Below are 23992 nucleotides of genomic sequence, written 5' to 3' on the forward strand. Positions count from 1 at the left end.
AGCCTAAAAAGGAAAGTACTGGTGTCTAATGTGGCACTTCTCCTTAGAATAGAGAGGAGACACTCATTACTGGCCTGCTAAAAGAGAGACCAGTCAACTCTATTAATCTGAGATGAACTCATAAGGTTTCTTTTGGTTGAACTAAGAATGATATGGGAAAAAAAAAAACCAAAAGGAAAATGCTGCCCTATCCAGCAGAGTAAAGGAAAATAATTTAAAGGAACTGTATGGCTACATTTTTCTGTTGGCCCATCAGGAATTGCTCTTCTGAAATGCTGACGGGACCTCTGGTAATTTGGGTGCAAGAAGCTTCAAGTTTTGGGGAGGGCTGTGTGTGTTTTCTTTTCTGCTTTTATTATTAGCTTGTTACTGTAATCCAATAGGATCTTGTGATGTGGTATATCTCAGTCCTGGCTCTGAAAGGGTTAATGTGGGTCTGAAAGGCCAATTAACTCATCTGGCTGCACCTACAGCGTGGGTCAGGCACTGGGTGATGACTATATGGAAAGGAAGCACAGATGAGGAGGAGGCTGCAGGGAGAATGGGAAAGAATACTTCAGTTCCTTTTTTGGTGTGAGAGACTGGGTGAGTCACAGAGGAAGTTTAGGGGGAGAGTTGGCTCTAGAATCCTCTGCTGAGTAACAAAGGCTGATAAGAGGCAGCAGAGATACAGAGAAGCCAGTGGGGTGGAGCAAGCTCTGGTGGTGAACCCTGATAAGGGGGCAGGACCTGGACTTCCAAGAAGAAAGCCTTGGATGGTGCTCAGCTGAGGAATGGAGATGGATCAAAGGTCAAGTTTGAGGAGTGGAGAAGTGGGTTATGTTTGTACTATTAGTTTAGGATTTTGTTGGGGGAATTCCAGAGTAGAGCCCTGTAAGTTCTTGCCCTGAAAAAAGGGTGACCCTAGAGAGGGTGTGAGGAAAAGGCCTGAAAAGAGACTACAAGAGGAAGAAGTCCAGGGAGGCAGTAGAAAGAAGTATGACGAAGCAGCCCTTGGCTTCTAATTATAGGGTCCCTGGACTGGAACCCAGTGTAGCGGGTGGACCTGGGTACCCCTACCAGCTGCTAGTGGAGTTGGTGGTGGGAGGCCACTCATGAGAAAGGAATACGGACAACTGAAAACCTGAGAGAAATGTGTGGGGTCCCTGGGCCCCAAGTCAGGCTGAATTCCTTTGATGCACTTTCTGTCACCCTGTAAAGGGTAAGACTAAAGCATGATTTGTCCAGAGGGCTGAGTCACAAGAAGAGTCAGACCACTGCCGGGCCGTAGCCAGCATTAGCAGAGGGTACTATAGAGGACATGAAAGGGTGCACCAACAGAGAGTCCAGCTTTCACAAATCCATACATTAATGGAGGGAATTCCTGAATCCAGAGCGTTGTGCCTCCTTTATCCCTCTCACACATCTAAGTATCTGAACTTTCACAAGTTGGTGTTTGTCTCCCAACTTGATTTTTTAAAAAAAGCAATCACCCTAATTTTGACAAGGGGTCCCCATAGCCTGTAAGACAAGTTTATAGGATACTGAAGTGTTTGAAAACATCTTTTAGAGGGAGCAATGTTGGTCGTGAGGTGTTGCTACAGTGCAATACCACTTTATGAATGTCATGACAACACAGCACCACTCTCTCATGATGCTGAGGTAAGTTTGTCCTGAAGGACATTTTAAAAAATATCAACTGGCTACAATCAAATGACCGCTCTGACAGTTTTCAGGTTTTGTCATCACTTCTTGATATTGTAGCTCAGTTGCATAGTGGCCTCATTAAGAGTGCCCATTCTACCATATTCTGATTCAGGAAAGCAGCGGTATTGTATGTCAGGACTGCACTGGCAAGAGCTGGACAGCCAGCAGAGCAACTGCCCGCAGTATACCTGGATCACAGCCAGTGCTATTCGTTCCACTTTATTAACACTAAAACAACTCACATATCAAAGGCCTAATACTTCCAGAATAATATATTCTGCATTTGACTTTCAATAATGCCTATGGAATAACCATACCCTGCCCACGATACACCTTAATAGCTATACATTAATAGATTCTGAGGCCAGAAGGGACCACTGTGATCACGTAATGTGACCTGCCATACAATACAGGCCTTAGAACTCACCCAAAATTATTCCGAGAGCATCTCTCTTAGAAAAACATCCAATCTTGATTTTTAAAATGGTCACTGATGGAGAATCCACCACAACCCTTATTGTTCCAATGGTTAATTACTCTCACTATTAAAAATGTGGGGGGAGTTCTATGGCCTTTGATGTTTGAATAAGTTTAATTATATGTTTGCTAGATTAAAGACACCATTATCAAATATTTGTTCTCCTGGGAGGTACTTACAGACTTTGATCAAGCCACCCTTTAACCTTCTTTTTATTAGACTGAGTTCCTTGAGTCTATTAGCTTATCTCTGTAAGGCAGGTTTTCTAATTCTTTCATCATTCTCTTGGCTCTTCTCTGAACCCTCTCCAATTTTTCAATATCTTTCTTGAATTGTGGACACTAGCACTGGACAGAGTATTCCAGCAGTGCCCAATACAAAGGTAAAATAACCTTTAGTCCTACTTGAGATTTTCCTGTTTATGCATCCAAAGATCGAATTAGCCTTTTGGCCATAACGTTGCGCTGGGAGGTCACATTCAGCTGACTATCCACCATGACCCCCAAATCTTTTTCAGAGTCATTGCTTCCCAGGATAGAGTCCCCCATCCTGTAAGTATGGCCGACATTCTTTGCTCCTAGAAGTACATTTACATTTGGCTGTATTAAAATGCATATTGTTGGCTTGTCTCCAGCTTAAAGTGATCCAGATTACTCTGTAGCACTGATCTGTCCTCTTTCTTATTTACCACTTTAATTTACCAATATACAAACAACTCACACACAACATTTGTATTTATTCCTGTATACACTGAACAAATTAAAGTTTATCTAAGCTATCTGTAATATGCCACTGTAGTATCTAGACACCAACGGTGAAATCCTGGTCCCACTGAAACAGATGGCAAAGCCAGGGCAACAGAAATGCACCCAGGGAACTGGAATGACCCTTTGCCAGCTGGGCAAAACTACCAGACAAGGGGCCAAACATCTGCCCCCCAGGCCTAGTGTCAGATTCACTTTTCTGCTTCTAATATTTAAAAATGCTATTCTGGGTTAGGAGATTTTTATGGCTCCTTCTGTACCTTGTACAATTAGTCACTTGGGGCCTAATCCAATACCCACTGAAGTCAATAGAAGCTTCTGCTGGATGCAGGATCTGGCCCATGGCAATTAAGGCATGTAGACATACAGGTGGAGTGGTACAAAAAGCAGTGTCAATAGATACTTTTATAATTGCCTAAAACACTTTAAAAATATTTTTCCTATAACATGTAGCACACACAGAATACTTAATATGATGAGGTAGGGTGATGTAAAGGTTTCATCAACAGTCATTTGGGATGACCTTCATAATTCACTCATAAGTGATGTAGCCATCCCAAGTTCAGGCCAATAAAACTTATTTAGAATATGTAAACTCTCCTGTAAGTTAATGTCGAGCAGGTTTTTGGTCTATACATTTGTACGTACTGTGAACTATTTCAACATTTCTGATCCAGTCTGGATGAGCTGTGGTTTAAAGAAAGACTGATTTTCCCATACAAGTAACTATATCCAGCATGTTTTCCTGTCTTGTCTGCTGTCGTCAGCTGAGTTTAGTAAAAACATTAATTACACAATTTAAGCACAGAAATATCTGGTAAACTTAATACAGATTTTTTCACTTAAAAAAAAAAAAATCAAACCTGGTTTTGCAGCTTTTTAAAAATACATAGTTTTGGAATTTAGGTCAACAATGACATTATTAAATTATGAAATATTATACAGCTCTTATAAACTATATTGCTCTTTGTACCAGGAACACACTGCCTTGTCTCACTAGATGTTACCTTGTGTTCATATCCTGAATATAAGGTTTCAGCTTTTTCAACTATTTCTGAAGACCACTTGAGTCAATTCCTAGCCCAAAAGAGAGAACTTTATTGAGCTACCAGTTTAGATCCAGTAAGCATAAGTCATAATGATTAAATGTCTTTTAGGCACATATTTTCAATTAAATACCTATGCTGTTCTGTAGTATTTGACAAAACCATATACTCTATGTAGTCAAAATTTCTTAATAGAGAAGATGACCATGACTGACATTTATATAGTCCTTTCATCTAGAGAATCCCAAAGCATTTTACAAACTATGGTACTGTGATAGGGTGCATATCCCACATTGGCACTAAGAGTAAGGTTAATGAGAGCTTCAGAACTCCATTAACCTACCTGTTGGCACCTGAACAGATGTTAGAAAGGCTGGTTCGAAGGGTCACCTGGAAAGGAGTCAAGTTTCCTTAAAAAGACAGAATGCTCAGCTAGAGACAGACTCAGAAAAGATGACGCTGGGAGTTCTTGCACTGTGGGAATGGTTTGATAGAAGTAAGAAGCAAAGTATCTGGGAAGCCTCCAGAAGGACTCACGTTCGAGCCTGGGTAAGGTGGAAATGGTTTAAGTTTGTACTTTTGGTTTGGGACTTGTTGGAGATCTTCATGGAAGAATCCTGTAAGTTATGAAGTATGAAACCTCTAAGGGTATGTCTAACTGCAATTAGACACCCGTGGCTACCTCAGCCTGTCAACAGGCCTTTTCTACAGCTCCTTCCTGGGCCCACTGTGTACCTGTATTTTTCTGAGACTCTCAGGGTACATCTGCACTGCAATTAGACCAGGGCTGATCCATGCCAGCTGACCTGAGCTCAGACTGAAGCAGGGATGTTTAACTGCAGTATAGACTTCTGGGCTCAGGCTGCAGTCTGAGCTCTGGGACCCCCCGACCCCAGGTCCTAGAGCCTGGGCTCCGGCTTGAGCCTGGAAGTCTACACTGCAATTAAACAACGCTGCTGTCGAAGCCCTGTGAGCCCGAGTCAGCTGGCACAGGCCAGCCATGGGTGTCTAATTACAGTATAGACATACCCTGAGAGTCTGAGAAAAAGACAGGTACACAGTAGGCCCAAGAAGGAGCCATCGGAAAGGCCTGTTGACAGGCTGAGGTAGGAAGAAGTGCAGAGAAGGTAGCACAAGGTGGGTCTGAATAGACAAACTTTATCTTTTCACTATAGGGTCCCTGGGCTAATACCCAGAGAAATGGGAGGACCTAAGTTCCCCTACCAGTCACCAGAGAAGGTGGAGTGAACTTCCCCCTCATATAAGGGGATGAGAACTCGTGAAAGCCCTGTGGATAAGAGGATATAAGGACCTGGGGGACAAGAAGATTTAAGGACCCTGGGACCCAGAGTCAAGGGCTGAAAATCTGATGTAAGGTTGTTGGACTTTTTGTTACTCTGAAAGGGGTGGAACTAAAATGTGACCTGGCTGGACGGCCAAGTCATGAGAAAAGAGACCCGCACAGGACCAGACTGAACATCGACAGGAGACACACCATGCTACAGCGGAAAGAGCAGCTACACCACATTCAGCCATGAGGGGAGCACACCAGCAGCGATTCCACCCTTCCACAGGTAGCAGTTCTGCAAATACTTAATACAAGTAAAGTTACTCGTGTGCATAAGTGCTTGCAACAAAGGGCTCTATTTTATATCATCTGTACATGGGAGAATGAAATGCCATCATGTATAGGGTGAAGTGAGACTACACTGGTTATCAGTTCACAACAGTAGACATAAGAGTTTAGATCAGGAAATGAAGAAGAGTAACATATCCAAATGATACTAAAAGGGCAATCAGAGCTATGCAGAACTGATTACCCAAACTGGAATCTGGCCAGGATATGGGGGTTATGATATTGCTTGGTATTTTTAAAGTATGTGTGCTTTTAACAAGCAAAATGCAAATGAACATCTAAAATATCTGAAATGTTTTTATAGGGGACTTTGAGTCATTTTTGCAGACTAGAAATGAAGTGGGAATTTTGAGAAGCCAGCTCAGGAGAGGGCATCATTGCACCAGCTTTTCAACCACTGTCCCAGCAGCTGACATGTCCATTGTTTCTTCCTTTTGTTTGGCTCTTCTTACCTTTCTAACCTGCCTTTCACTGGTTACCAGGTAACTCTGGCTGAATTGCTGTGAATGTATATTGAGATGTGACTGCTGTCTTAGTTTTTGTTTTTAAAGTATGGTTTCTCCCTGTCCCATTTCCAGTATTTTAAAGGAGGAAGGAAAGCAACAACTATTGAAATTTTAAAGTTTCTACAGAACTCATTAACAAGCAGCCAAGAGGGGGCACCAGGGTAAAAATATTGCATACAAATAGGATTCAGTTTGCCAAAAGTAATTAATGCATCAGGTAAACTATAGGCATCTATCACTCTGGCTATTGCTGTTGGTGACAATTTCACTCTAAAACCTCTCATCCCTCTACCCTGTAGACAAGCTTTCTATTCTTCAACAACATGGTAGTGGCAATGTAATTTTCCCCACATCACCACTGTGCCACCATTCTGACCTGGAGATATCACCCTCCTTGAGGAAAAAATGATCATATGCACGTTCAATCTTTGGCCTCTGAGCTGAGTCTGCCAGTTAAGGTACCAGTTAATGGCAGCAGCAATGGTACTTTAAGATGTCTATAATACTTAGAAATTGACTCATTTCACACAGGCCACCAAACAGCCATCAGATGTTAATGACTTTTGGTCATAATTTTCCTGGGCTGGATTTGAATGACTCTATATTTTATTACCAATTCCCCGAGCTATTCAGTCTTTCAAAATCTCTATTTCTGACCCAGGCGTGACACTGGAATCTAACTGCCTGTAACCTCAGAAGCCCCAAAGCCAGTCATGTTAACTAGAGGCTTTCATACTGGAGTTACTTTAAAACAGTGGAGACCACATACTTCAGTCTTTTTTTTTTTTTAAACTTTTTAATCCAAGAGAATGGGTAACTATATCTGTAAACTCATAGCAGTGAAAAATAAATGGCAGATTGCATGGGATGCCTGCTTAAACCTCTAAGCAGCACACTAGTTAGTTGATTTTAAAGTGGGTCCAGATAATTTACACTGGATTCAATCTACAGCCAGGAATTTCTAAATATCAGGAATGTTTTTCAAAAGTATCAAATTAATGTTTTATCTGTGAATCATCTCATCACTCTTCCTTTTGCAACAAATATTTATACTATAATTCTGTTACATCTTTGAATTTTGCAGTTAGTGACACCACAATTGGAATTCTAGTCAATTTAAAAAAAAAAAAAAAAAAGGTTAAAAGTAGTTTCAGGTAGAATATGGGTCCCCTAGTTTCCTCTAGGGAATGTCTGTGGTCTTACCATTTTCCAATTGTTAAAAATGTTTCTTGTTCCTGTGGCTGTATGAAAGACTGACAAAAGCAAAAAGGGAAACAAAGGCCCTGATCCTCTGGACACTTACTAGTGGGCATAGGGCTTCTACTGTAATTCAATTGAAATAAAGGGATTCTTCATAGTAATAAACACTAAATCTTATAAAGTATTTGCAGGATTCATAGGTTCCCAGGCCAGAAGGGACCATCATAATCACCTACTCTGAACTGCTGTATAACACAGGCTATAGACCATCACCTAGTAACTACTGTATCAAGCCTGAGGAACAAGAATCACCCATTAACCAACCATAGAGGGGAAACAGTATCATCTACTACATACCAAGTGCTATTAAATGCACAAACGAATGGAAGAAACAGAGGGGGAAAAAATTCTTTTTAAAGGCACAGGGCCTTTGCTTACTCATACATAGGCTCTTCTTGAAGACACAGATGATACTGGATCAGTTAACCTAAAAAATGTGAAACAAATGTAATCTCCACAACCATAAGGACTGAGAACTTAAATTTTGGCTTTAAATAGGTCAGATTCTGCAGCAAGGGGGTGAATTCTGCAGCAAATCTGGTAGTTATGGGATCGTGGAATATACAGGGCCTGGATAGTGACTATAAACCAATAAGAAAGCACGTCTAGTCTTTATAATGTGAACTGTACTTTGAACACACAAAACATTGTAACGTCCTTTATACACTATCTTCTCTGTCAAACAATTCCACTAGATTTCATTATTTTTATAGTGCCATAACTATATACTTAGAAAAAGCCATAGTTAAATAATCTTCGATGGTCTGTCAGCCTCCACAAAAGTTAATTTTATCATCAGCGTGAGGTTAAACATAGTTCTACAATGATATTGTAAAAGGGGTTTACAATATCCCATTGCAGTTCAGCAGATTATAAATACAACTGAGTGGGTTGATCTATTTTAGGTATCTATCTTATATGGCCCCACCACTATAGTATCTAAGCGCCTCATAATCTTTACTGTATTTATCCTTACAACATACCTGATTGTTTAATGTTGTGTAGTAAAATAGATCAAACTTTTTCTTTTAAATACTGAGCATAATGCTTGCTATGCAGGTGGCTTCTAAAATTCCCTTTTTTGAGAGATATGTTTCTCTTAATTCACATTTCTCTGTGAAGAAGATTGTCAATATAAACTGTGAGAATGCAAAAATATTACCATGGTCAACATTTTGACTGTCCACAAAAACCCTAGATTGGCCAAATGCTTATTGGTTACAACCTGTGAGGCTGCTAAAAGATAATTTATAGATTCCAAAGCCAGAAGGGACCATTGTGATCTTCTAATCTGACCTCAGTGACTACAGATAATTACATCTGTGTTACCTCAGGTACATTCTTTGATAATTTTAAGACATTTATTTCCAGTCTGCCTAGGAAAGTTAATGATACTGTTATAATATGTCTTATACTGTAAGTTCACGGGAGGGTGAGAAGAATACATGTTATACATTTGTACAAGAGCAGCATTTCTTCCCGTAGCTATAATCCTGCATTAGTATCAAAGCTTTCCTTGAGAAATGCATGAATTCTACCCAATATTAAGCAATGTTTGAATAGACCCTGGGAAAATTTTTCACAGGTCAGCAAAGTAAATCTACTTTGAGAGTAATAAAAAGACGGAAAATTCAAAGATTCCATATGACTAAATACATGAAGAGACATTACTTTTTTTTGAGTACTGGAGTCTGAAATGTGCCGCTGAATTAATTTGGAAAACACTGAGTTTGGCACAATTTTTACATATCATTTCGGAGCAACAAAAGGAAAAGTACAAAGAGAACCTCCATTACCACCAAACCTTTGATTATGACGGGAGAGGAGGTGTGTGTGGTCAGGAGTAGATATGAAGTAAAATTTGTGCGGCGTAAGACTGTTTTACAATAAATATGAAGACTTAGGTTCTGATCCTACAGTTACGAGTGTGAGTAGTCCTACTGACTAAATCCTAAAGGACTAAGGATTGGATCTGAAGGGCCTGAGCCTGCTATCACACCAACTTTACACCAGTGTAACTCCACTGACCTTAATGCAGTTGCTCCAGACTTACACAAGTTTCATTGAGACCAGAATCAATCCTTAAGACTTAATTATTAAGGTAAAAATATATAACTAAACATTACCTCTAGCTGCTTAAGAGCAAAAGGAGAACCATCCTGCTTCAAATTTTGAATGATTTCCTCCATGCAGCTTGCTGAAAACAGACTAAAAAAACCAAGAAAAGCCTCATATGACTAAATGTGTTATCTGATTCCACCCTCCTTCCTGCCTGGAAAGTAATGAGAACTCACAGACATTAAAAACAGAACAGCTTAATTAGATCATCAGCCTGATTCTCTACACTTTCTCATCTCAATTACTGCAACATCCTTTTCCCTGGCCTTGACAAATAAAATTTTGCTCTTCTCATATCCATTCAGAATGCAGCAGCAACGGTCATTTTCTTAGTTCATCATTTTGACCATGTCATCCTCTCTTTGCATCCCTCCACGGGCTCCCTCACTTTTATCATAACAAATATAAAAGTTACTTGTCTTCATTTTCAAGGCCCTTTATGATCCATCATCTCTCATTCAGTGCTGAAAGGACAGCTCCCGCCTCCAATCACCCACTTGTAAAATTTTCAAATAAGCACCTTTGTGCTTTCTTCTGTGCTCCACTTCTCACTTGGGAGAAGCTACCTGTAAACATCCACAAAACTAACTACAGTAGCACCTCAGAGTTACAAACACCTTGGGAATGGAGGTGGTTCGTAACTCTGAAATGTTCATAACTCCGAACAAAATGTTATGGTGGTTTTTTTCAAAAGTTTAAAACTGAATATTGACTTAATACAGCTTTGAAACTTTACTATGCAGGAGAAAAATGCTGCTTTTAACCATCTTAATTTAAATGAAACAAGCACAGAAACAGTTTCTTTATCCTGTCAAATCTTTTTTTAAACTTTCCCCTTATTTTTTTAGTAGTTTACGTTTAACACAGTATGGTTCTGTACAATACTTGGGGTTTTTTTTGTCTCCACTAACTGATCGTGTACTTCCGGTTCCAAATGAGGTGTGTGGTTGACTGGTCAGTTCATAACTCTGAGGTTCTATTGTAATTATCTTCCTTCAAAACCCTCCTTAAAACTCTCCTTTTTTGTGAAGCCTACAAAAAACTTGACAACGGCTATCATGCTGACCAATGCTGGTTCACTGTTTCCATGTGCTCCCCCATCAGTCTCTCTGTAACCATCTGTTGTCTCTTCTCTTATACTTAGATTGTAAGCTCTTTCAGGCACGGGCTCCCTTTTTATTCTGTGTTTGTGTCGTACCTAGTGCAGTGGGGCCGTGGTCTATGAATGGGGCTCCTAGGTGCTATGGTAGTACAAATAATAAACAACAAAATATTCTCTCCTGCTTTGTTCAAACTACTTTTAAATATACTGATGAGGTTTCCTCCATTTCCCTTTCAAGACTATTTCACATTCAAATAAACCTCAGTTGGGAATACTGATATTAATTCTAAAACGTCTACCTTTGTTTTATGTATGTATTTATAATCCCTATGGTATCAATTTCATTCTGACTGCTGTTTGCACTCATAAAATATCCTGTAAAGAACTATATCATCTCAGTTATTCAAGATATCCATATATTATTATTTCAGCTTCTCCTCAAATCTATCCTACAAGGCTTAGTTTTTTGTTGGTGTTGTTCCCTGATTTCCATCCATCAACCTCTTTCTCGTACCCAGCTGCACAAAACCGGTCACAGATATAGCTTCATCTCAATACCCAAAGAATTACATACATATTCTGTCCCTTGCCCCCCAAAACCCTAAATTCCAATTTTCAAGTGTCTTTGTTTTTAGCGTGTTATAGGGCAGTTATGTACAAGAGTGACAAACTGACAAACAAGGGACTTAATGACTATAGCAACGTTCATCAGAAGTTACTTTTATCACTGAATCAGCCAAGAACACCTGTAATATGTAGAAGACCATGGGTAAGTAATAAGTCTACAAGGTCAAGAACCCTACAAAAACAGATGTCCAGACCAGGCTCTAGCCTTTTCTATTACATAACCTGTTAAATCCAGTAAACATTAATATTAATGCAAATCTTCCACACAAAAGAGGTAAGAGGAAAGAATGATTGCGTACCTGTTAATCTTGTCCATATGTTCATCAAGTACAAACTGCTTCTCTTGATCAATTTTGCACTATTTAAAAGAAAATACATCTTTCACTTGGTTCTGTCTCAGCCTATTTGAAAACTTTAAAAGCCCATCACTGGTACTGAAATACTATATTGATTTGCACTACAGAAAAGCTTACGCAGATAGCTCAGTTAATGCTGATTGCCATGTTTAATCAAACAGTATTTTACAGTACATACAAACTTGTCATTGTGTGTTGAACACTTTAAAGTTTTTATCTCGTGATGCAGTTAGTTACGAGCTATCAGATAGCTCAAAGATGTTTTGTCAATATTTGTCAGTAACAGAGACAGAGAGAGATGATTTAGATACACTTTCAGAGTTCTCTGGGGAACAGTAAGGAAAGGGAAGTAAAGCTGTAATATGAGAGATGTGTAGTTTTCGTAAACATTTTTGTACAATGGTTATTTCCATTTTAATATTAGAGATCCATATCTAACTGGAAGGTATGTACAGATTTTCTTTTAATATATGTCCATTTATAAGTGGGGAGGGGGAGGGAAGCAGTAGCAGCTGTTAGCTGCTGAGTTTTTTGGGTGATTTTTTTTTTAAAGAAACTTAGTACGATGGAATTTATTGGCTGATCCCAATTAATTTTATTTTCTCTTTAAGTCTTATAAGAATAAAACTTTTCTCCTCTTTTGTGCTTGCTTCGTTGTTTTGATTTACAGTATTAATGTTGGGACATCTTCTGAACTTGTAAGATTATCAGGTATGCTTGCATCAATAAATATACAATCTTCTACAAGGATAACACCTTACCAGCAACAATAAAATTATTTATAACCCATCCAATCTTCATAGAAGTACCAGGGCCTCTTTCAAGTCCTTTTGTTTATATTTATAAAATGTTTACACATACACAATTAGAAGACATAACAATTTTGCATTAATTGGTTCACATTAACTGCTGGTATTGACTGACCGCCAGCAGCTGGGACTGCATGATGGGGTGTGTTAGAACTGGAGCTCATGACAAATGTTTTAGACCTGCTAGCACTAGGGGGCTTAGGATACAAACTGATGTTTCACTGACACTAGCTGCAACTCAAACAGGTGCCTTGTCACTTCTATTCCGATGACTGCCAAAGTGCAGCTTCCATTCCTTTAACTCTCAGCTTGCACTGTACTTTATAGGAACATATTCTATCTCTTGGCTTATAGTTTCCATTTTATCAAAGATATTCAGTGGCGTTAGATACATTAATTTATTCCAATTATTTTTCCACTCAATGCTTATACAAGAACCTAATAATTCTAACTGGGAAATAGTGGATACTAATCTCATTCTAAAACCAAACAACCTCGGAGGCATACATGGGATGAAGGAACAAAATTAAGCCTCTGTTAGCACCAGGGCTTTTTTCTTTTGGAATAAGTACTGTGAAGCTTACTAGAGTGGCTACATGCCTATTGTACAAACTGAGTGCAAATTATCTAAAACCTTTTGATAAATGCATGCAACGTGTTACAAGGAAATCTGACATTTTCTACCTGTTTGATATGAAGTTAAATTCACCGCCAAAGAATTATGAACTCACAGAGAGAATTATGAATTTGCGCTTTGGAAAATAAGTAATCTTTCTCTGAAAATGTAAAACTAGCAATAATTAGTTACTTTAATTTAAAGCATTGCTTTAACGTTCCAAATGCATTTCACTAGAGCCTATCTAGAACCTGATCCTGTTAACATACACTATGCTTGGTAGTATTTGCCAAATTGGGCCTCAAAAGTTAAAGGGACATCATTAATCGCTGAAGTCTGGGCTCAAAATTTAGACTCTGCCGATGACTTTAAAGGAAATAAGGATGAAATTCACATTAAGCCAGAGTAAAATGGTTTCATGCAGGTAAAGTGGGAATGGCAAAGGTGGGAAGGCAAAACCCACCCCAAACTGAGGGATATGTCATGGCATTAAAATGAATGGGGAGTCCCTCACAATTCCTAGTTTGGTCTTTAGGCTGTAATAGCAGTTTTGGTGTCACCTGGTGGGATGTCAGAGCTACTGAATCCACATAATTCCAGATTGCGTGGCCACTTCCCCTGCACCCAGTGCCTCCCTCAGTGCTAGTCTCATTCTGTCAGTGGCTGTCCCCAGGCGCTGAACACCAAAATTGAAAAACAATGAATAGTAATACCTAGCACTCTCTTAGAAATTGTTCAGAACATGTTCAACACCACTGTGCCAGTGGATGAGAACCACCAAATAAAACTGACCAGTCTAACTTCATTGTCCAAATCGAAAGAAATGCAAAAAGTAGTGAAAAGTAAATTAGATTTTTAAAATTCTTTCAGTTTTAATCACTTATTTAATGTTAATATATAAATTATTAACATCTTGCAGTAGTGTGTAGAGGCTGGGAATCCATTCTGTAGGGTGCTACACAAACATACAGCAAATGATAGTTATGTAAATAAGATTATTTAACTTTATAGTTGCCCCTTTAATAAAGTTTGAGATTGTAGCTAGCCAGCAGATTACCTTCATGTGATATGAGTTCAGTACATCGGCAACATTTTCTTTAGAAGGAGATTTTAGTGCTATCAAATCTTCCTCTAGTGCAGGCAGCTACCAAAAAAAAAAAAAAAGGCAAATTAAAATAATAGGGGAATAAAATGTATTTCCAGCTAGATTATTTTAACAGTTATGGATTAAAGACTCTTGACCTGATTTAAAGAGGTGATAAGCAGACAATGGGAGCAGCAGATGCTCAGCACTTCTGAAAACTGAGCAGTCTGGACTGAATGACACCTTTGGAGATCAGTACAGAGGGCCTCTTCCTAAGCAGAACCTCTGTGTGGTGGGGCAGAGAGCCACCCATACCCCTACCTATCATGAAAGAGTTAAAGAACTGCTGTGGTCACAATCAGCCCCAAACTGCTGCATCTGTGCAGCTTCTCAGGCCTGGGGATGAGCCCTTAAAAGGGAAGAACTCAGGCTAGCTGGGGGTGGTGCTCTGAAACAATCAGATCTAGAGTTCTCAGACCAGAGTTCTAGGCTATGTGTTAAAGAACAGAGCACTACCATCCTGAGACCACTGAGAAAAGAAGATGAGCTGGTTTTGTTGTTGAAACTCCCAGTTCTAACTCTTGACTTTTAGCTGCATAGGAGGATGGGAACTGAGATTTTCTGTGGAGCGTGAAAGTCTGTTTCCCCTCCTCTTCATGAAGAAGAGGGTCTCCTACCTGGAGAGTCTAAAAGCTATTTTCTTCTCTGTATGGACTATTTTACAACCCCCTGGAAGGATGTGCAATTGCTATGATGTACAGTTGGAGGACTATATTTCAGACCACAGGACTGCTGTTGCTCACAGAACAACATATAAGGTAAGGGAGGTGTCCACCTCCACCTCATGGGGTGACCCTGAGGCATCATCTTTTATACACTGAGACCTGTGGATGAAGCAGGCAAACAATAACTCACAGAGCTTGAGAGGGTACTGGGAGTCCTGATGCTGTGCTATACTTAAGATAATGTAGCGTTTCATAGCCTAGGCACCTAGCTAACTCTGATAGCGCAAATGAGAAGGCAGAGTCAAGGCCTTGCACCCTCCTGATACGCTTCAGAAAAGATACTGTCAGTAGCTGAACTAGCCCTATGGTGTCCTTGTTCCTGAGTGCAAAGAGTGTCACTGTGCAGAGGTGGGGAGAAGAGAGTACAGGGAAAGCTGGTTATTTTCTCTTGCCCACTTAACCCATCCATGCAAGGGATAGGCACAATCTCATGCTATGACTTTACCAAATGAGTTGATGATTTAGATCTCTCCCCAGCCAATTTTTTAAGGCCCCCATCCTGCAAACACTAAGGAATCTAACTTGCACATTAGTAATTTCCATTGGCTTCACTGAAATTGTTAATGTGTGAGAAGATAATCAGCATGTAAAGTGTCTGTGGGATCTAGACATACATACGTTACTGGGAAAGAGAGCTAAAGATGCAGTTTTGACTGTGACTTGATTTCTTCCCTGTGTTTTGACTGTGACTTGATTTCTTCCCTGTGTTTTGACCACCTAGCAGCTCATCTCCAAGTGGGATCTGGAGTCAGTGGCTGCCTTAACTGCTATCACCTAAACTCATACTTGGCTCTCACAAGGACTCAGGTGTGGGCTTGGACTAGTTTTTGATTGGTTGCCCATTTGCAAGCATTAGTAGATTCTTTCAATAGATGCTTCTAGTAAACTGAAGTTTTCACAACTGGCTACCACAATCCAGTGCTGAACATAATTCAGTTACTTTCAGTAGCAAAATATCAATTTAATGTTTTGTAAATAAGAACAGGTGCCTAATACATGCTGAGCACCCAATTACCACTGGCTTCATTGGGAGCTGGCAATGCTCAATGCCTCCTGTGAGCCAGGCTGCTTGAGTTGAGTATGTTTCTGGACCATGAGATCTGCCTGAGTTAGAGAGGAGTACAGTTACCGCAGGCAAGACTCCATCTCACTGGCGGCAGGAGGGTAAAATGGTGGTTCATGGTCCTGGACACCCTGAGAAAGTGTAATACCCATATTGCATCAATGGGGTTGATGCTCTTGAGAGGCTAAATTTAATTACATAATTAAAAATCAGTTTAATCTGTGATATCTGCACAAAGAAGAAATTCAACTTCAAGTAAATCTAACACTTTAACCTATTATCAAAGGTAGTGATTGACAGACTTACCTTTTCTGATTCTACGAAGTGTGTAGCAATTCCTGCTTTTTGCAAATCTCTTCCTTTCAGTCTAAATCCTGTAAGAGCAAGGTAATAGCCAATCTTTCCTGAAAGTCTTGGCAAGAAGTAGCCTCCACCTACATCAGGAAAAAGGCCTGTAATTGAAGAAAACAAGAAATGTGAAGGAAAGGTCGAAAAGAATTTACTATCATAACAGCCATTTAACACACAACTCACTGCACACTTTCAGCCTTCCTCCGCTCTCACCTCCATGTTTCTACATAGCCCTTTAGCCTGTACCAGCCCTCTTTGACTTGGTCTGCCAGTCCTCCACCCTCTTATCCAAGCCTCTCCCTAAAGTGCACTTCTTCCACAATGCCCTCAAATTCTAGTCCTCCCTCTGGCAAGTACTCACAACAGATAAGCCAGATATCAGTGCTCATTCCCAAGCTTTTCATGAGAACTTTCTCTTTATATATATATAATCTGTAAAACACCTAGCATCATGTTGCCGAATTAGCACAAAGAAAAAGATAGCACTTTGTTGCAAATCAGAAGTGGAACCTAATCTTTCTCTCCAACTTCATAGTTCACCGAATCTATTAAAATATATAATAAACTCCCACATAGCAAATAACATTCTTTTTAAGGAAAAGTCATGAATGTTTTGAGGTCTCCCTAAAATTTTAGGACCCATCAGCTTTGAGACCCCAAAGATTAGTCCTGGGCACCTTTAGAGAAGACCACAACTAACCTGCATTTGGAGGTGGGAGGGGAGGGGGGAATCTCAGCCTTCATGATTGGTTTACATTTTGAAAGTTTTGTAAGTTCAAAGGCAATGGGTAGAAACTTTTTTATTTAAAAAGTAAACAATGAAAGTCCAAGAATCACATTAATATTAAAGGGTTCCAAAAGGACAGATCCTTGGGCTTGTCAAAGGCAAATATATAAGTTTTGTGGTCCCCAAAAGCAACCCTTAATTTTTTTTACATTTCCCATTACATATTTACACTAATATAATGGTCAAATATTTGATTTTTCTATCCTGTAATGTGTTACTTTGCTTCAAAAATTATATTCACAAAGAAAATTATACTTTTTTTTACTTTAATTTTTTTTAATTGCTAAATTATTTGCCTGTTTACAAAATCAATTTCCAATGGCAACTGAGACAAAATTGCAGCTGGAAATATTCACAATTTTTCCGCTCATTAGCCAACATCACTGACACAAACCCAATGGCACTGCAAAGCTTCCTACCAATAACCCACTGTTAAAGTCCACAAGCTACTGCATCCTCCTTTAGGCAAGGAGAGCAATAATGGAGAGGATTTGCTCCCATTTTGGAACATAATTTTACAGCTGCCATGGGGGGGATAAGGTCTCTGATAAGATCATCCTTTTCATAATGACGTCACAGTGTAATAGGGTATATTAATAAGAACTCCATGTTACAGACGATAGGCAGAAGCTCTTAAAATCTCTAAAAAATGATTCCCCTTGATTGGCTCAAGTCATGGAATTTTCATTTAATGTGAATGGGGTGCCCACTAGCCTGGTTTTGGATAACCTCCTATTAGAGGATGATTGGAATACCCTTCCTTTCAAAGATGTGTAGATTGGCTATTAAAATCTGCTTAGACACACTACTTGGCATGTTGTGGACTGGGGGTGTGTGCACACCCACCCACACCAATTGTGACTTCTTAGTCAACTTATGCATGCTGCTCTCCAGCCCACAGAATGCATAGGCAGAAGAGCATTTACCATAACATACCTTCTTCTGCTGTATTGGAGCACCATAGTGTGAATTAAATATCGTATGAAGAAGCTTTAACTTTGGATTTTTGGGCCTTTGAGGGACTACCAAACTCTTAGCAGTAACACTTTCTGGATTTGTATACTGTACCTCTTCTATCAAGCACAACTGAATTCTAATAACTATAAGAACTTTTTGTACAATGATGAATGGGGGGGGAGGGGAAAAAAGGTAAGACTAGATTTTATTTTCTATCTATGGCTCAATAAATAACCTCTTATAATTGCAAGTGATATATAGAATCAAACTCTTTTTAAAACTCTATTGCAAAATGGGTTGTAAGTATTATCCAATAAAACAATTACTAACACCATAGAAATTCTGCAATTTCCCCAGTTATCAAGACACTAAAATTCAGTAAATGTGAACAGTATTATTTGCAGGTCAAAAAGAAATTCAGATGACCAAATATTTTATTTGTATGAATAGTCTCCCAGTTTCCCTACAAACTATAAACATATACAATACTGATCAAATGTTGCTATTTTAGGGTGTCAACTGTCACAATAAAACTGCATAACATTGTAGGGAGTAGGGGAAATCTCTGCCCTGTAACGGCATTGACATTTACAATATTCTGACTCTGTAAACTTTGTTTATAAAGTTTACTGCATCGCATAAGTAGAATGACTAGTACACAAAATAAATAAAACCAATTTTAATATATGGACACGTTTCTTCCCATTCAATCTATACCCACAATTAAACAACTACTTCCACACAGTACCCTGCTATAGGTCTAGTTTTCCACATTGTTCCATAAAAAAGATGGTATGGCTAGAAAGCACAGAGTGTAAGGATTATGGTCACAAATATTTTATATTACCTATAAAATAAATAGGTAGGGTCACTAGTTGGGGATGTCTGGTTAGATTCCCAGCTGCTTTTAGATCACATATCAACACTGACCAAGACTGCTTTTTTTTTTTTTTCTTCCATCGGTATCTGGCCGGAAGAATGCATCCTCGCCTCTCAAATGTGGACCTTGCCACCAGGATTCATACTATTGTCACCTCTAGAATGGACTATGGTACCTTAAATCCACGTTGAAGCAAGTGTAATATGGAGTAGCTTATTTAAGTGGAGTATCCCACTATGAACATACAATGCTGGTGCTTGGTGAGATGCATTGGCTGCTTATTGTCTTCTGTATAGAATTTAAGGTATTGGTTTTGACATATAAATACCTAAAAGATCCTATTTCACTCATATAACCTTTTTATTCATCTTTAGTTGAGTAACCTCAGGTTGGAGAGACCTTTGAATTCCCAACTTGGAATGTTCTGACCTCAAATCTCCCTTGATACCCTCTTCCCTGCTTATGCCTGTGTGTGAAGATCTCTCACCAACTGGCATCTTATAAATGCCTATGTAGACCAACTCCCACATTACCAAAAACAGATTTAAACCAGATCTGAAAACGGGGTGTTTAACACTCCCAGAACCTACATGGCACAGGCCATTTTAAATAAGAGTTCAGTTTCATCTACCTCCCTTCTACTGCTAACATCTACAGCCTAGCCAACCCTGAGACAAGTTCCTCAGCTGCTTCCTCCTTAATGTCACTCATCTCACTATCCTCATACTGGCTCAGCTCTCTCTCCCTTCCTCCCTCCAGCCCCTCTTGAGTGCTTCTTCCATCCCATCCTTGGCTCCAGAAATCTCCCTTCACAGTGGCCTCGGAAATGAGATTCACATGTGGTAACCACTGGATACTAAAAAGTCACTATTGGTACCTAACAAATCTGGTAACAGTGATATAGTATCAAACATACCAGACTGTCAATCAAGCCCAAAATAAACACTACAGTAGGGGTTCCCAACCCAATTGAGATGGAGAGGAGGCAGCTTAGACTGCTCAAGAGGAAATTGCAATAATTGCAAGATGTGACTAAGACCATCACAGGGTCTACAATGAAGATATAAACAAAGGAAGCTTGTGATATCCTATATCCACTTGGCCCTCTGTGGAGAGTAAAGGAGATTTACAGCACCACAAGTACTGTCCAGTTGAAAGCAATGCCAGAGGGTATAGAGAGAAGTCAGTGGTGTAAGCTGAGCTGCTGACTTATTTTCTATTCATGATCTCAAGGTAGTTTCTTGTCCAGCTGGCTGTGGAAGCAACAAGATGAAAGAAAAGAGAACAAGAAGGAAAACCAACAGAATAAAGGAGACAGTAGTAGCTGCATCAGGGCATGGCAGAAGAGGACTTGTCAGTGAAGTAGTACCCAGTCATTACAGGATAACTCCAACCAAAACCAGTTAAGAACCACTGATCTATGGCCAAACACCTGTGTCCCTTCTTGACTTCAGAGTGAACACAGCACAATTATGGTCCAAAAGGAAGCTTGACAGAACCTGGTACCCTGAGCTGCAACGGATGCAGATATAAAAAACTGCCCAAAAAATGGGAAGAGTATTCAAGTGCTCTGCTTCTAACACCACTACTTAGCAACTACATTACTGCATTTTCCAAATACTTGTCAAACATTGTAACACCGCTGCAAGGTAGGTAGATTACATAAAGATTTTATTTTAGAAATGGTAAAACAGACGCAGAAATGTTAAGTGGTTTGTTCAAGAAAAAGATCAGAATTGGGATTAGAAATCCTGAGCTTTAGGATTTTAATACTATGCTCAAACTACTTTCTTACTCGGGATGAAGATCTGAGTTTGTCATCTGTCTCCAGCTCCAGACTGGCAGATATATTAATATCAGTCTCAGAAGTAAAAAGATGAAGCAAAGTATTACACAAGTTACTGTTGTGAACTAGCACCCTAGTAAAGTCTTTTGGAGAAATAAGTTTTCACATTCTCTGTGTAAGGAAAAATAAGTACCTGAATAATGGAAAATAAAGACAACCTAAAATACTTATCAAAATGGAGGGATTAACAAGAATTGAACTGTGGAAAGAGTTTCAATTACCTCCTGATAGAAAGCTATAATTTTACCCCCAAATGATAAACTCCAGGGTACAAAACGATTGTGTAAATAACCTGTTTTTCTGATTTATGGCATTACACAGTTCATTTAGGAAAACTGTCATAACTCAGATGTAGGAAACTTACTACAGAATTAGTCACTTTGTCAGAATGCTCTTTTCTCTCCCCTTATTCTGAGAGAACCTTTCAACCTCATCTCTCCAACTGAGCTTCCTCTTACTTACAGTCTCTAGAACATTCAAGAATTTTACCACCTTTCACATACCTCTCCTCTAGATTCCTGCTGATCCACTGCAATCTGGGTTATGCCCTCTCTACTCCACCAACACAACCTCCTCCTAGCAGAGTCACCATGCTTTTCTATTCTTATTCCACTCAATATGTCTTTTTCCCTAAGAACAACTGTTCACTCCCTCATCCTCTGGGCTTCTGAGATCCTGTAACCTCCTAGTGATCCCCTACTCTGCTGAATGCCCTGTGCGTATGTATGTAGCTACTCATCTTCTCCTATCCCCAGCTCTGTTGATGTCCGTGCTATATCACGTCTCTATCCTTTTAGGTTACTGAGATATTGAGTACAGATAATCTGCTCCCCTGGTTTGAACCACCATATGTATGTTGATGCAGAAATCTACCTCTCCATCCACTCTCACATTTCCAGTTATCAGATATCTTCCCTCACATGTTACCACTATGTCAAATCCACTCTTCAGAATTCAACTGCTTTCCTCTTAATCCATTCAAACCAAAATGGACAGACAAGCAGAATATATACATCAGCACTGCAATCTTTGTAATCACTCGTTTTGATTACTGTAACCTTTTTCTCTGACCCAACTATGTAAAATATTGATGTGAAATACTTTTTTTTCCTGCACTCAAACCAAATTCTCCTAGCTTCCCCCCCACGCTCAAAAAACCTTCTTAATTGGTATCTTACAACCACTGCATCCTATTCAACTCTTCATACTCACCTTTTTCTTCAATCTCTTCTCTTCCCTGCACTCCTCTCAATCCTGCTTCCTTTGTCTTTCCACAATTCTAAGCTCCCTGCCTCTTAAACTGTCCCTGAGACTTGCAATGTTTCCCTCTTCACAGCCACACACCCTCTCTCTTCTTCAAATCCCTCCTTAAAACAGAAGCACTGTGGCCTATTAGATTGAGCACAGCTGGAGGTGGGAGTCAGCAACCCTGAACTGTTATCTAAGTTCTGTGACCGATTCAACTAGTAGCCTTGAGCAAGTCACTTCAACTGTCTGGGTGAAGTTTTGGCCCACTAAAGTCATTGTTCCCATTTGTAAAATGAAGGTACCACTACTTTTTGTACAGTACCTTTTACAAGGTGGTCTGAGAATTAGATAGCTTTTCACATATATGTTAAAAAATAGTTTGTTTTTAAAATCCTCCTCCTCCTCCTCCATGATTTTCTTTCTGATTTTGGTGTTATCAGTAAAACTTTTTATACCCTCCTGCCCATGCACTGCCATCCTATGTTTTTATCCTATCTCAAATTGAAACTCCTACAGGCAGGAACTCTTATTTTATGATCTGTAAAGTTCTATGTATATTTTTAGTGGCACAAGTACTTTTTTTACATTTATGCATCATCTGAAAACCACTAGTTTCATTAAAGAAGGAAAACTCTTGAAATAAGTAAATAAGACAATTGAATAATATTGTCTCTAGATACCCTGACACTTTAAGAATGCACTAAAATATAAAAGCATAGCTGTGGCCTTAAACCCAAATAAGATTTCAGATGTTTACTTTGCTTTACTTTGTCTTTTTAAAAAACAAATAACACGTTTTCCAGAGCAGAATTTCTGCTTCTAGGTCCTTTCTCTTCAGGTCTCCACTATCAGATTTTAAATTTGTAAATATTAACAAACAGCAAAACGTGTGTGCAAACTCGATCTTTGTTAATCAAAAGACCTGGACCTTTCCTACTGAATAAGAAAAAAATTGAATGATGTGTTCATTATGCATTAAAATATTTTTAGGAATGAACCAACTTCCTGATCAGGTCATCAGTGTTTCGAAATAGATGAAGAACTTTGTTCTAAGCTGTTTACTACAAGAACAGCTGATTTGTGAATCTCAGGGATATAACAATTGATGCAGCATTGTATTCAAACTGCCTGATTTACTAAAAGGTCCTTCAGAAAACAGACATTCTGAAAACTATCAAACTTAGATTGTACGGGGCTCCATTACAGATTTCCCCCACCCCCACCTGGAGAAAAAAATTTATCACTATTACTAAGGAATTCTCTTGCACTATTACTGAAAAATTGCATAATTTCTCATTTTTACCATATTATAATGTACATACTTTTTAGTGTATAGTATATAAAACAGTATAAAGAAGTCATTATCTGTATGAAATTTTAGTTCATACTGACTTCGCTAGTGCTCTTTATGTAGCCTGTTTGTAAAACTAGGCAAATATCTAGATGACTTGATGTACTCCCTGGAAGACCTCTCCATATCCACAGGGGTACATGTATCCCTGGTTGAAAACCACTGATATGGGGGGATTTGGCCATAAGTGCCTGAAGATCACTCATGCTCCTGGCTGTAGTGATAACCATTAGGAAGACTGTCTGAAGTGTGAAAGGAGCGTTCTCAGAAAGGTTAGAATGGGGGCTCCATGAGCCTGAGCAGGACTAAACTGATGTCCCAAGCCAGAGTAGGTTCTTTGACCAGTGGATAAATGTGTAACAGCCCTTTGAGAAATGTTGATGCTGTAGCATAGCGTTGTTGATGGCATAGCAAGTAGAGACTGCTGCGAGGAGGATCTTGATAGAGCTGAATGAAAGAACAACCTGTTAAATGAAATAAGTAGTTGAGAATTTTTGGTATCAAGGCCTGGACTGCATCCAGACTGATAGTCTGCCCATGCTGAACCTCTTCCATTCAGATGAAAGTTGTTCTGGCAAACATTTATCCTGCTCTGTATCAAGATCTCCTGGACCTCTCGGGCTCAGTCTCTATCAG

General features: G+C 39.3%; 1 protein-coding gene across 1 annotated transcript in view; it reads right to left on the reverse strand.

Annotated features, from left to right (window-relative positions):
* Positions 1–23992, reverse strand: part of HIBCH (3-hydroxyisobutyryl-CoA hydrolase) — a 92610-nt gene that overhangs the window by 13248 nt on the left and 55370 nt on the right. Inside the window, exons 8-11 of the mRNA XM_074967774.1 lie at positions 16243–16388; positions 14062–14148; positions 11523–11581; positions 9503–9584 (exon numbers count right to left, since the gene is read on the reverse strand). Coding sequence (XP_074823875.1) covers positions 9503–9584; positions 11523–11581; positions 14062–14148; positions 16243–16388 — 374 coding nt within the window. The remainder of the gene's footprint in view (positions 1–9502; positions 9585–11522; positions 11582–14061; positions 14149–16242; positions 16389–23992) is intronic.

Source organism: Natator depressus, chromosome 11 (genome assembly GCF_965152275.1).
Source record: "Natator depressus isolate rNatDep1 chromosome 11, rNatDep2.hap1, whole genome shotgun sequence".
Classification (NCBI taxonomy): domain Eukaryota; kingdom Metazoa; phylum Chordata; order Testudines; family Cheloniidae; genus Natator; species Natator depressus.